The 13,617-nt window shown below is 41.9% G+C and overlaps 1 protein-coding gene across 1 annotated transcript; it reads left to right on the top strand.

Moving 5' to 3' along the window:
* The first annotated feature begins 459 nt into the window (after positions 1–459).
* Positions 460–13,402, top strand: caly (calcyon neuron-specific vesicular protein). The gene is made up of 5 exons (XM_064315056.1): positions 460–618; positions 5,419–5,556; positions 5,870–5,989; positions 6,104–6,217; positions 10,972–13,402. Exons 2-5 carry the CDS (start codon positions 5,425–5,427, stop codon positions 11,173–11,175), a joined length of 570 nt encoding a protein of 189 aa, XP_064171126.1. The 5' UTR covers positions 460–618; positions 5,419–5,424; the 3' UTR covers positions 11,176–13,402.
* The last annotated feature ends 215 nt before the right edge of the window (positions 13,403–13,617 follow it).

The raw sequence follows: 13,617 nt of genomic DNA, 5'->3' as shown, positions 1-13,617 counted from the left end.
CATGTATTCCAATAATTTAATCTGAACAAAAACCATCCCCTCACTAGTAAGTATATAAGTGAGTGTTGAGTGTGGGTCAATCTCTATGTATGCGTGCATGCAAATACACAGGTACATTCAATATGCTAATTCTTTAAAGGTGTTCAGAAGCTGTTAATGGCTTAATTTGATCTTCACTGAACACCCGTGAGGCAATTTTCTGTAACGCGAATAGTAACATTTATGATATTCGGTATGACGGTATGACCCGTGGAAAGAACCGTGGGAGCAAATTGCGAATATTATATAGTACCAAAACATATTTTATTCCTAAGAACTCCGCTTAAAAAGTACTGATTAATGGTATAAAATGCCCGTTTTAAAACTGAACCAAAATAATTATTTTAAGTCTCACAAGTAGTAGGTATATAAACGTCCTTCTGTTTGCAGTTTCTGCTGCGTAATTCAGACACCATAGCGACAACTTCCTGGGATGCAGAGAGTACCCGCGCGCTTCTCTGTAATTCTACCATTGAAGAAAGCATCACCACGGCAACGATCCTTGGCCAGTCTGATTCTGTGTTTTTTCCGAAGAGCATCGGAGAGACATCAGTGCCAGCATCGCCACCAGCAAAAACAGTAAGTTCAGTTTATCGTCTTCGATAACGTTGAAAACGTTTATTATTAGACGTCCGTTCTTAATGCTAAATGTGAATATGTGCGGCGTGTATTAGCATTGGTTCGACACTGAAGTTAAATATAATAATGAAATGTATGCGGTGCGAACGTTAAACCATGTGCTGGATAAATACGAAATTGTCATGATTTTTATTGCATGTGTGTAGCGAATGTATTCCTTGTCCTCTATTAAATAAATAAAACCCTTGTGCTTTTTAACAATGATCCGTGATAGGGGTGAAAGATTCACCAGAAACGAACCCCGAATAAAAGATTTTTCAAAACCATCTGCACATAAAAATGAATCGACACACCTTCTAGTGGAAAATTTGATACTGCGTACACCGAAACGTTAAATAACTTATATTTATTGGCCTTTCGGGTGAGAAAGGTTACCAGAAATCTATTGAGAGCCCCCGCCCATGCGGATTTTCTTTGTAAGACAAAGCGATGTGGTGTCACAGGCTGTGTGCAGGCTACTGGGTGCACAACTGAACGCTTTAGCTCGGGTATCACGAGTAATTCTGCTATAGCCCGGTGAGCTTTTGCACCAGCCATGTTTGTTTTCCTAAATCTGTCGGGTCGTTTGCGTGAATACAGTGGCGATCCGCAGCTGCATCTGCAGAATGCATCGAAACGCGCGCACTGTCCGAGACCGACACCCGATGACAGCGAGGCTCAACACGGTTTCCGAATATTAATGACTCGTACAATGCGACCGACGTCTGTTATAATCGCGCGGAATATCGCAACAATCTTTGCGATAGAAAGCCACAAGCTTACTTAGTTCACGAACACTGCAGTGGGGTTTTAATATGGACTGTTTAATTAGAACTTATGCGTATACATCCTCAAACCAAATTTAATACAGTAGCATATTCGACGTGTCTGTAAAAACTAGTGTATGGTGAGCTATTTCGTTTTATGAAATGACGCATTACATTTTCAGCACAAACCATATTTTTTATCATCAGCGTGAAACGATTAGCTCAATATTAACAGTTATGGTCTATCCGTTTGTCTTACACACTCTGATAGCCTGCTGTGTGGGTGAATACTTCGGACGCGCGTGGTGAATGAAACATGGCAGAGTCAGGGAAACCATGAGATCATAACCAGAGTAGTATGTGACTCACACTCAAATGTTTTAATCCACAATTTTATTTGTGAGTAACAACTCATTTAAGCACAAATGAGACATTTCCAAGTATCACTCACAATGATTGAGGTGCGGGTGATTTTATTTTGAGAGGGAATTGTGGCATTGGTGTAACCGTGGTGACAGGGCCTGAGTCTGTCACCATGCCAAACGATGGGGTGGTTCAGTGAACAGCAGGACACTTCCTGTTGTAGTTTCTGAGAATGTACATCCATCAATAAAATGTACATCCATCCATTGTCTGTTTTTTTCTGCCTGTGTGACAGTTGTAGGCAGTTGGCTCCCTGGGTTTATTTTGCATTGCCAATTTGGAGTGACTAATTGCACTCACACCCAGTCCGTAACAAGGGCGTAAATGGAGGATCCAGACTGAAGGCAAGACGATTGATTTGATCTCTGAGCCAATCAGATCAGCTCATTAGCCAGACGGGACCCAATAACAGGACACTGCTGAGCTAATGAGCTGGATGACCTGACCTAGCGGAGGGCGTGAGTCGTGACCGTATGGTCACCCTGAGCAAGTGCCCAGTGCAGTTTGTTTTAGTCCCATGAGATGAATCAGCTCTATGATGTCTGCTGGTCACAGGTCCCTCATATCGTCTACTGTGAAAGGATTGATCAGTAGACGTCAACCTTTTCCAGCAAAAAAACATATGGAACAGGTGTGTTATGTATGCATTCATATGGATCTGACAAAAATCTTTTCACGTTTGAGCATGAATTGTCGTATCTTAACACACAAGAGCACTTTTTTTATTTCGGGGGCAGCGTGTTTAAAGATTTGGAGCTCACATGTTCTGTCAATGCAGTTAAGTCTGTCCAGCAGCCACACAGTGGAAAATGAACTGTCTGGAGTTGTTTTCGGATGTTGCATGACAGCAAAGTTTTAGTAGCACTGTATCCACGCTGATATTTTCTGGCTGCAGAATGTTTTGCATGTGCACAACTAGCCATTACTCTGCGGCTTCTCACAGATGTAAACAGGGACATTCAGGGCTTTGTGTACTCAGGAATTGTGCACAGAATCCAGGGAACCCAATTATAATGCTTCTTGTCAAAGTTTAGATGTTTTCACCTCCATTGAAATGGCTCCCTGTCTTCCGTCTGACACTAATTTAAATCAAAACTTAAACTGACCAGTTGACCTTCTCCAGAAAGGCTCTCAAATACATTCATGGACAAAGTGTACAGAATGGAGAAGAGCAGAGAGCGTGTGCCCCATTAAAGAACGTGTGCTTGTACAAGGTCAGCACTGGCAGCCCGTTACATCAGTCGTAATTATTAATGCCAGTATCTGTTATTACAAATAATTTAAATGTAAATGAGGCCTCGGGCCCGAGCTGGCATTGAAGCCAGCTGCGATGCTGCTGATTCGTTATTAATTATGTCGTATCTAACAAGGTGGCTATACGAGCAAAATTACTTTTGTCTACCTCTGTGATTCGGCTCATCGACAGACTGAGTTCTGCGGACAGAGGAACCTTCTGTTAGAGGTGTGCTCTCAGTTGGCTGCTGAGCCTGTTTTCGGAGTAGTGCTGAATGTAATCCCCATTTACCACGCATAAGATTTTTCATTAAGATAATCCTGGATGAGTTATCTGTCGCTGAGCTTCAGTTGGAGATGTGATGATATCGTTTTCATTAGTTCCACATTACATTCACTGATGTGATTTTTTGTTGTTGTTGTTGTTGTGTTGTTTGTTGATCTTGTTGGCTAGGCTGCATGAGCTGTAATGAAAGCAAAACATTCAGGCAAGGAAAAATGAACTTCAGGTATTCTAATGAGGTTTTTATTTGGCATATCTACCCTTCAAATCGTTTTTTAAAAAGAAATATAAAAGCGTATTTTATCGATTTGCTCTTGTTATATAACAGTATTTCATGTCACGTTCCTCTTTTGCTGAACTGTCTTTCTTGCCTGGGGCTGCAGCCAGGGCTGTCCTTCCTCTCTGTGGACGGCTGAATAATTTAATACTTCACAAAAGAGTGTGAACAGTACAATAAGGGAATATGTATCCATGTAACAAAATTAATCTGCTTCTCCCTATTTTATCCCTTTCACTTTGACTCAGAGTGAAGAATTCATACATTTAAAACCTTTCGTTTCACTGATATAGATGCTATGCTGTTTTTTCTTTATAAACATCAAGGTTTTTTTTAAAGGGGTTTCTGCTGCGAGTAAAATAATGCAGTCATTCTGACTCCCATCTCTCCTGGAAAATATTAAAATACATTTGAGTTCAGAGCACTTGGTTTTTTTGGGGGGGGGTTTTTTGTAGAGTAACTCAAGATCAAAGGGAATGTAATCGTATGGAAATTAATTCAGCGGACTTCCAAAGTGAAGAAATATGAGTATTCCTGTTGGAAAATTCGCTGCAAGATTTGAATATATGCAGCAGTTACAAAAATAGACAGACAGTATCTGCTGTGTCACACACGATTGACCTTGAGCAGCTTGAACAGACCTGCTGCTGTTGCAGACAGTTTGCATTCTCTAAAAATGCGCAAATGGTTGATGCAAGAAATATAACCTAACATGTATCTACGTCCCAAGTTTGGGTTTACGTTTTTTTGATTTATGTGTACATGCATAGGTAAAGGTACCAGACTTTTTGCCATTGATTTTTTTGGAATTATGCACAAAATGTGTATTTAGGGTTGGGATCGATTTCATTTCAGTTGAGGAAATGGAATGACAATAAATTGTAAAAAAAAATCATCTTTGAATTTCGCAGATGTTTTTCAACTCACTAATTGAATTGAAATGTATTTGACACCAACCTTGATGCACATTCTATGCGTAATTATTTTTTTTCAATGTAACGCCAAAAATAGAATTTCTACAGGGTTTGATATGTGATTGATGGATACCAATGAGATTATATAAACAACAATAGATATCTATTTCCGATGACCCGCGTTTTCGCATGTTAGGTGAAGGTGGAGTGGCTTTGCCGATAGTCGAGGGACTTTGGCTTTGAACTAGATGTTTTTTTTTTTTAAACTGGTAATAGAGATCAGTAAAACGAAAAGCCTCCTCTGTGGTTGCCAAGCCAACAACAGTCAAAAAAACATTTGTGCATTTCAAGCTGCCGTACTGAAGATTGCTTCGAAAAAATGTCCGTGCATAATTTTCACCACTGAGAGATAAGACTGAATTTGAATGCTCAGACTGGTTTGTGTACCAATAAGCCAGCTTCTTGTGATGACACATAAACAAGCCAGTAGAGTATTACTTTAATAATCTTTATTATTTACAATGTACAGCGCCGTAAATTACTGGGAAGTGAATAAAGCCGACGTATCTGTTTTGCATTTGATGTTATGGCTTTTACACAAGTACCGAACAGATGACTTTCAGACAGTCCTCGTTAACGTGCCTGTTCTCTAGAAAAACATCTCTAGTGTAAAGCCGGTTCCCAATCGTGTCATTTTCATGTCTTCCTCAACCGCGTGACAACATCCTCAACCCGTTTTCTCACCTTCCTACTGCACTCTGGGTAATTTTTAGAATGTGTCACAGTCATCCCATCCGCGTGTCACAGTCGAAACAGAGTCGGCGAATCACCTCCCTTCTTCTCCCCCGGCGTTTCCCACGCTAGGCCGACATGGTGAAGTTGGGCAGCAATCTGTCGGAGAAACCGGAGAAGGAGCAGCAGGCCGCGGAGGACGGCTTCGACAACATCCCGCTGATCTCACCCCTGGACGTGAGTCAGCTCCAGCAGCCGTTTCCTGACAAGGTAACAGGGAGTCCGTTAGCAACAAGCCCACCGCCTGCTCCTCCAGGCACGGAGTCTCGTTATGTCTGTCACAACCGAATTAACAAGTTGTAAGTTGATGGAGAGCTTTCGTATCTTTGGTGATGACTGACCCCAAAACCCACAAACTGTAGGCCCAGAGTTCGCCAACCTGGCCTCATCGCTGCCATCACAAGTTGTTCGCACGACCAAAGATTTCACGCACTTCTCATTCACTGTGTATGTACTGGTTATGCGGCACGTTCTTGGCCAGTGCACTGTAGTTTTGAGAATAAGGGTCTGCGCTCTTCCTCAGGTGATTGTGAAAACAACGACGGAATACCAGCTTCAGCAGAAGAAGAAGAAAAAATTATACGTTCCCGGCATCAAGAAGCTGAACATCAATCTGTATGATGAGGTGTCTGAGAAGGTCAAGGTACTGTTGACACTGACCACTCTAGCATTGACCTCACTCTGACGTCATATCAATGCATCCAGTAGCCACTCAGAGCCTGATACTGTTCTGTGTGTGTGTGTGTGTGTGTTTCAGCTCACTGGACTGATCCTGATTACCATGGTGTTCCTGGCCTGCCTGCTGCTCTTGGTCATGTACAAAGCTCTATGGTACGACCAGCTCAGCTGCCCCGAGGGCTTCATCTTCAAGGTAACGTCTGTGGTACGGACTCAGTGGACACAGATGATGCCCACTGGCCAGATATCTCACTAATGCAAGACATGTCTCAACATAAACAATGACTCATAGCTTTTCAAAAAGCTACAAAACCTTTTTATTCATTTGAAAAAATAAGCGATTAGCAAACTGAGGACTTGCTTTTTACAAGACGTTTGTGCTAGCAAGACTCCTAAGCGTGCTCCTTATACAAATTCACAGTAATACTGTTTCAGCTTTTTAAACCACTGATGTAGGTCCGGACTGAATTGGGATGTGGCTGTCATTGAGAACGTTCTGTCCAATGAAAACTCCTCACACTTATCGGCGAACCTAGTGTTCACGATCTAAGGAGCACTTCACATTTCTTTGCAGGAAGTAATTATCAGAATGCTATATTTAAGACATTATATCTGTAGAGCCTGTTCAGCTGAAGAGTTACAGTCATTTAAGAGCTTCAATTTGAGATCATAGCCTCCTTTTTTGTGTAATTTCCTCCTTTATTGCAGTGTCTTGCAACTACTTACCATAACTGCTGTTTATTTCTGAACGCTGTGGTGTTAATGCGACGCATTACGAACCCCTGAAATTAGTGGCGCCTGTTTTAAGTGATTTGAAACAGTCGAGTGGAATAGAGTTTTTGAAGCCCCTCTCGCACTGAGATGAATTGCTAATTATGACTTTGGTAACTCGCCCTGTCAGAAGGTATGCAGTCCAAATCACACTGCAACCTGTGTATGTCTTACGTCTCACTTTAAAATCCTCTCTAAGGGCACCGAAGACCTCAGATGTTGCAAGATGCTCTGTACTTAACATATTTTCGCGAAATGTTCCGGTGTGACAAAATAGCATTCCGAGGAGTGGCTTCGAATTCCCTGGTTGTCTGTGTTGCAATAACACATTTGACCTCATCTTTATAGCTTTTTTTTTTTTTTTGCAACCAGCATGTACATTTCTTGTTCAGGCTGTGTGCGGGAAACTTTGTGGGTGAAGAAAGCTGAGAGGCATTAAGAGCTGAAGATTTCACAGAGCGGGCGGACAGAGCTGCACACCAGGTGTTCTCAGTAATGACACTTCGTTCACAGTGGATCTGCAGTGCAGCCACAGTAATTGCCTCTCATCAGATGCTTCCTACAAAATATAATTAAAGTCTTAAATAAAAGAATTTTTTAAAATATAATTAAAGACTTAATCGAAAAGTCTTAAGTATAAAATCTTTTGGAGGCAGACTTCAGCATTGAGCACTACTGGAAAACATGCTATTATGACCATCATTTGCTACTCCGTGGTGCCATGAAAAAAAAATGCCTTTTATAATTTTTTTTATTTAAACTGTTTTCTGACACCAAAATACTGTTTTATAAAAGGAGCAACTTACTTGGTTTTTAACTTTGGTTGCCTCACAACAGAGGACTATGGAAGTGAAAGGGCTGCGTTTACTTTCTTTTACTGTGTGTTTTCTCTTTTTTTTTTTTTTTTTTTAAACGGAATGGGAGGGTGCTAAAGAGCATCTCTCTGAGGTTCGACCTGAGACGGGGGACCTCTTCAAACAAAGCTGTTTGTCCTTTGCTGGTCGGAGCTTGTTTGACAGATGTTTGACTGTAGTCTGATGATGCTGAGATGCCTGCAACAGGGTTTCATTAATAGGATTCATTGCATAGGCTGTGTGTCTTCCTATCTAGTTTTAACTCGTCGTGTTTAGTGCCTCGCTCTGAGTGAATAGCGCTGGGTTTTCACAGGTAGTCACTAAATTTGATGAAAAACACAAAGAATGGTTTAGGGCTCTTTTTTTGTCCTAAACACTCCACTCCAACGGTTACAGTCAGAAGCCAGGGGAACCTGCGTTCTTTTTATAAAGCCAAGATCGAATTAGAAGCGATGTTGTTTAAATCTAATTTGCACAAATTCTCGTTTGTTCAGAAGGGATGAGCATGTGGCTGTTGATAGCAGCAACACATCCAGATTGTGCCACAGGTTGTTTACTACGCACTTTGCGAAACGATTGCAAGCATTTTACGTTTCTCATTATTTGTGTGTTACATCATTATCTCGTTTTTTGTCACATGATCTTACTTTGAGTCATACAATGACAGCCTTACCATGCCCCAGCCAATGTCATTGCCAGTGTATTGAGAGTTAGACTGAATTTGTAGACACCAGGACCGTACACTGTTAAGAAGCTTTTCTGGAAACACCAGTGACATTTCTTTTGTTTTTTTAATTGTTGCTCATAGATCCCTCGCATGTGTGACTTTACACCTGTGTAGCATAATTATATTTCTGTCATGTTCATTGTTCACTTCGTTGTGAGCAGCTGACAACAAAGATTAGCTTTGCTATTTTTCTGTTGTATTTCTCCATATTATTCTGTAGTACAGAACTGGGGCTTCCGTTGCTGGGAAATGAATATCTAGGGCACCTCTACTGGGTTCTGTGTTTCAAGAAGGCAGATGAGATCCTTTGTTTCCAAGCAACAGTTGCCATCGTGTGAAAGTCCTGTCAGGGATATAACGCTGTATATTAATGCGATTTGTTTATACCACATCAAAAGCCATCTCCTCAATACAACGAAAGCACGGTTGATTCACAATACTTGAGTTAACTTTTCTTGATATTCCTAGTGAGGATGTTTTTTTTTTGGTTTGAGAGTGGTTGAGTTGTTTACCATCGTGGGAGCCAATCACAGTCCCTTTTCACCATGCTAAAGAAATCCCCTGGCACTACTCGATGTCGAACTGAGTCGACCGATCTCCGACAAGTTTGGAACTCGTCTCAGGGCAACCGGAGTTAATTAGCCTCGTTAACTGACGGACTCACGCTAGCATCGTGTTAGCTTAGCATCCGCCTAATGCCGAGCCACACATTATAGCAGCGGTGTGCTCGCTGCAGTTTGATGTTCCAGCGTTAAACGCCCGCTGTTGTTTCTCTCTTTGTTGTAGACGCACTTTTGTATCGGCAAGTTAATTCGGGGGGGGGAGCCTTCCCACCGTCCCACATCCTGGTCCCGGTCTTTTGATCTGAGCTCATTATCTCGACGTGACACCAGAAACGAGGAGCCGTGTAGGGACTCTCTCTGGCCCCTTGAAGCACGAGAGTGGGCGATTTTTTCCTCAAGAGGGACGACTTTCCAAACCTGGCAAAAAAAAAAAAAAAAGAATAAATAAATAAAAAAAACAGTGTTGCTGGTGAGATCCGGGTGCCTTTAATTAGACTCGCTGTGACTGAACGGCAGTTGAAGCCCTGCAGGGCTCCCGCCTCTGCCTTTGATGCTGGCGGTACGGTGGCAGTTAGCATATTCCGCCGTAATCGCTGGAGACATGAAAAGAAAGAGCCACTCGTGGAATGAGGAGATGGCGGCCATTATCTCCGCGGCGCTAAACTGGCTTACGACAAAACAACAGAGGAAAAAAACCTGCCGTCTTTTCAATTAAAGGAGGTCACAGATCCTCTGTTAAAAGTTCCCTCCGGGAATACCTTGCTTTTTTTTCCGACTGGGTGTGACATACACTTAAGTGCTCCTCTCGTTTTTGACAGCCTGACTAATTCGGAATGGAACGTGCGTTTTTTGGGGCCCCTTTGAGCGGCTGTGCTTTGTCACATTCGTTTGTTCATTTAGAAACCGGCGAAAAATAATAGACACCATGCACTGTGATCTCTGGAGAAAATATCTGACTCTAGCATAGGCCCGGCTTGTTAAATCCCACCGACATCATCACACGTTTTGCGTGTTGTCTTTGCACAATTTTGACTTCTTGTTTTTCTATCAGTACAAATCAGAGCAGCACACTGCTGGTGGTCTACAGGTGTCTGGTCTTCAGGGCAGCTCAAGCCTCTATTAGCTGACGGTATTAGCCGTTCACCACCGTGCGTGAACTGGAATCAACTTTTGCCCCTGAAGCCAATCAGCTGGTGGAGTTGAAAGGCATCCGTTGGGCCCTCAGTGCAGTGAAGCTCTGTCCTGGACCGAACAGTGGCCACTGCATTGGGCTAATGGCTGTGGATAGATGGGTAGTTTGAGCGGCTGTTGGGCCTAATCTGCTGTGGTTCTTGCTCTCTTGCGTGTGATCCATTTCTCTTCACCCCCCCCACCCCCACCCCAACCCCCCCCCCATGTCCTTTAATCGCACCCAGCCAGGGGAAAGAAATGGGGGAGCCTGGTTTCAATCAACATTCGTCCTTAAACTTTGACTCGCGTTTAAACTCAATTCCTTCGTTTCTTCTTCGTTTTTTCGCAAACGGAGTTTGACAGGTTAATTCCGGTCGTTGATCGCTAATCTTACCGCACTGCATTTGTGAAGAAAAAGAAAACAAACCCTTGGATTTAAACAAGGGTCAGACTTAAAAGGGGATTTCACCCTAATACCTGTTCTTGATGTTAAATTGATCTGTAATGGCAAAAAATGTTACTTCCAATCAACATCGTTTTTTTTACGATTACAGCGCACCAATCTATTTTGCATCATCGGGGAAACCATACCCTCTTAAAGAGTCAGGGGCATATTTTGGATGAAAGATGTGGTAATGAACTACGTATCTGGACAACCACATCTTAAGAAAAATAATAATACATTTTTTTACCTTCCGACAGTGAAGGGATCACTCAAATACAATAACATTACATGGGAGGGAAGTTCTCCTCTAAGGACGAATTCAGACTGAATCCAGGCGAGAGTTCTGGTGGTTTGTGTGAGTGCTTGTGTATCATAATTCTCCTCCCTCTGTCTCCCCCCCCCTCCCTCCCTCCCCAGCACAAGCACTGCACCCCCGCAGCCCTGGAGATGTATTACTCTGAGCAGGAGACTGGCTCGCGAGGGAGCCTCTACACCGCCATCAGCCACTTGAAGCAGGCCAAGAAGACCATCCCCGAACTGCCGTCGCTATGGTTACCCGTCACCAACGCTCTGATCGAGGCGGAGAAGGCGAAAGAGGAGGGCAGCCACCTCCAGCAGTAGGGCGTCCGGGAGGCGACGGGAGAGACAACGTAATTAAAACAAAAAAACGCTTGAGTCGGTGGTTAATTAAAACCTAATCAAAGTGTTACAGTTACGAAAATGTCTATTTAAAAAAACAAAAACAAAAAAATCAAGTAAAAACACAAACGTCAATATAGTTTAGGAATGTGCCTGATTCATGCTTTTACCCAGAATGTTCGAAGCACCGGTAGGAGAGGACGGCTCTTCTGTGGGTCGCGTCCCTGTGACGTGGTAGGGGAACGATCGTAAAAAAGCGAGGAGAGGTGTTGGGTTTTCGGTTCAGGGGCAGGTTGGAGAGAGACATTCAAACACCAGCTAGCTTTCCATCAGGATTCCACCTGGAGACAGATCAGTATTTATGTGTTAAAATAAATCTCTAAAAGAAAACGCGATGATTTTTAATGTTCCTGTAGTACACACGCTCTTCTTAAACCCATTTGCTTAATGTTAACTTGAGTATAGTGCTTCTCATTCTGTACAGTACGTTAGGAGCACTAGATAACGGTATAGGCTACTTAAATTACAGAAGGATCGGCTTTAAGCCGCTAAGAGGTCCTCATTGTGCAAAAAAAAAAAAACGCTGTCATTGCAGTTTTGCTAAAATCAGAAGAAAACATCAGTGATAAATAAGTATTTCCTTTGAGGATTCAGAAACCAGTTCACGCAGCAAAATGTTCAAATGTGTAAACTCAGCTCTGAGAGTACCTTTAAAACGAATATAACAGTGCATATTGTCCCAATTAGAGTTGACTTAACACTAATAATTTTGCTGTGCACTATTATCAAGACTTATTTTGTAGAGGTTAACTTATCTGAACACACTGCAAAAGCCTTATAAAACTGTTTCAATTGATTATACATATTCTTAGGGATTAATGGGTGTATTGTATTTTTGTCCAAGGTAACGTATACTGTTGGCTACGTGGAGTGCCGTTTAGTTTTTGTTCCTTGATTACTCTGCTAATACCACTTGAGTAGTTTTTAGTGAATGTCTGCTAAAAATTTGTATACCTTAGAACTTAAAGGGAACACATTCTTAAAAGGGAACACTTTTTTCTCTCAAGAGTATATAAGCATGTTAAAAAAAATCACTTTCAAATAATATATGTATGGCAACCATTTTCAACATCGAACACATACTGCAGCCTTAAACAGGCTGAATCAGTTCACTTGTGATGAATGTTCTCACATTCACCAGCACTCGTTAAAGAACACAAATTACAATGACGTGCATCTGCAGTATTAAAGCGTATTGCGAGTATTTGAGTCCACTATTGAGACTGTTAATCTGAAAGTGCGTAATTTGGGCACGACGACGTACGAAGTTAAAACGATGTGTTTCTACGATTCGCCGTGGATGGGTATGAAGGGAAAACGGTGAACATTTGAACGCACAACATTGACCTTTTGTTCAACTGTCTGAACTGATGGAGGCTCTAGAGTACCGCATCGTGTGACATTGTTCGCCAAAACAGCTTCATAACCCCGAGGATTGTGCGTGCTTGTGCTTGTGGGTGTTATATGTGGGAGTTTGTGTGTGTGTGTATGAGTGCATGTACATCGACAGTTTCAGCTATTAGTTGCAGTATGTGGTTTGTACACACATTTATGCGGTTATAGTTTTTCTTTTTTTTTTGCACATAAATATTTATTTATTGTGAATAGTATTTATATCTGTATTTTCACATCGTCACAGTGTTTGCTCTGAAGGTTTTTATTTATTTTGATATGGAACTTTGGGTGTTTTGTGAAGAATCTTCTGTGCCACCGTGGGTAAATTGCAATATGATATTGAGCAGCGGACGATCTCAGATTTAGTCACAGGTGCCAGACTCTGTGGATCGATTGATCTCTTTGGTCGTTTGCTGTAGGAAGCAGCTTAATATTCTGACAGGTATGAGCATTCGGATAGGATGCTAAAAAATAATGCTCAATGAGAAGTAGCTCGGAAACATTTGTAAAACAATTTTTAAAAAAGGTGTCATTGAAATTTGTACTGCAGCTCTTAGTCCATGTCCATTTCTCAGTCTCTCGACAGCACCTTGTAGCTTTCTCTCTCAGCGAATGTGATCTTATCGTACTGTAGCATACTGTACACTCTCTTGTGTGAAGTACTGGAAGTGCCAAAATGAATGCTGTGATCATCTGCTTTGGTCATGACGAAAAATTCAATAAATTATTTGGTGTTCACCTTTCACATTAAGAATATGCTCTTGTCGTGTTTTTTTTAAAATCCTAGTAAGATGCGTTTCTGAGTTTTCAAATCACACAGCTTCTTAAATAGAGCCAGAAGAGACTGCACTGATTCAGCTTTAATGAAGCCCTCTCCATCAATCAATTCAGTCCAATACTGCCCATAATGCAATGCTCCCCAGCTAATGCAGAATGATGGAAATAATAGGACTGAATGTCACAGCACCG

This window comes from Anguilla rostrata, chromosome 2, assembly GCF_018555375.3.
Source record: "Anguilla rostrata isolate EN2019 chromosome 2, ASM1855537v3, whole genome shotgun sequence".
Lineage (NCBI taxonomy): Eukaryota > Metazoa > Chordata > Actinopteri > Anguilliformes > Anguillidae > Anguilla > Anguilla rostrata.
This window is presented reverse-complemented; position numbering and strand designations above follow the sequence as displayed.

Excerpts from the sequence above, each read along its gene's own strand:
- caly (XM_064315056.1), top strand. The coding sequence starts at position 5,425 with ATGGTGAAGTTGGGCAGCAATCTGTCGGAGAAACCGGAGAAGGAGCAG. Across the intron at positions 5,557-5,869 it reads AGCAGCCGTTTCCTGACAAG|GTGATTGTGAAAACAACGAC; the intron begins GTAACAGGGAGT and ends GCTCTTCCTCAG. Across the intron at positions 5,990-6,103 it reads AGGTGTCTGAGAAGGTCAAG|CTCACTGGACTGATCCTGAT; the intron begins GTACTGTTGACA and ends TGTGTGTTTCAG.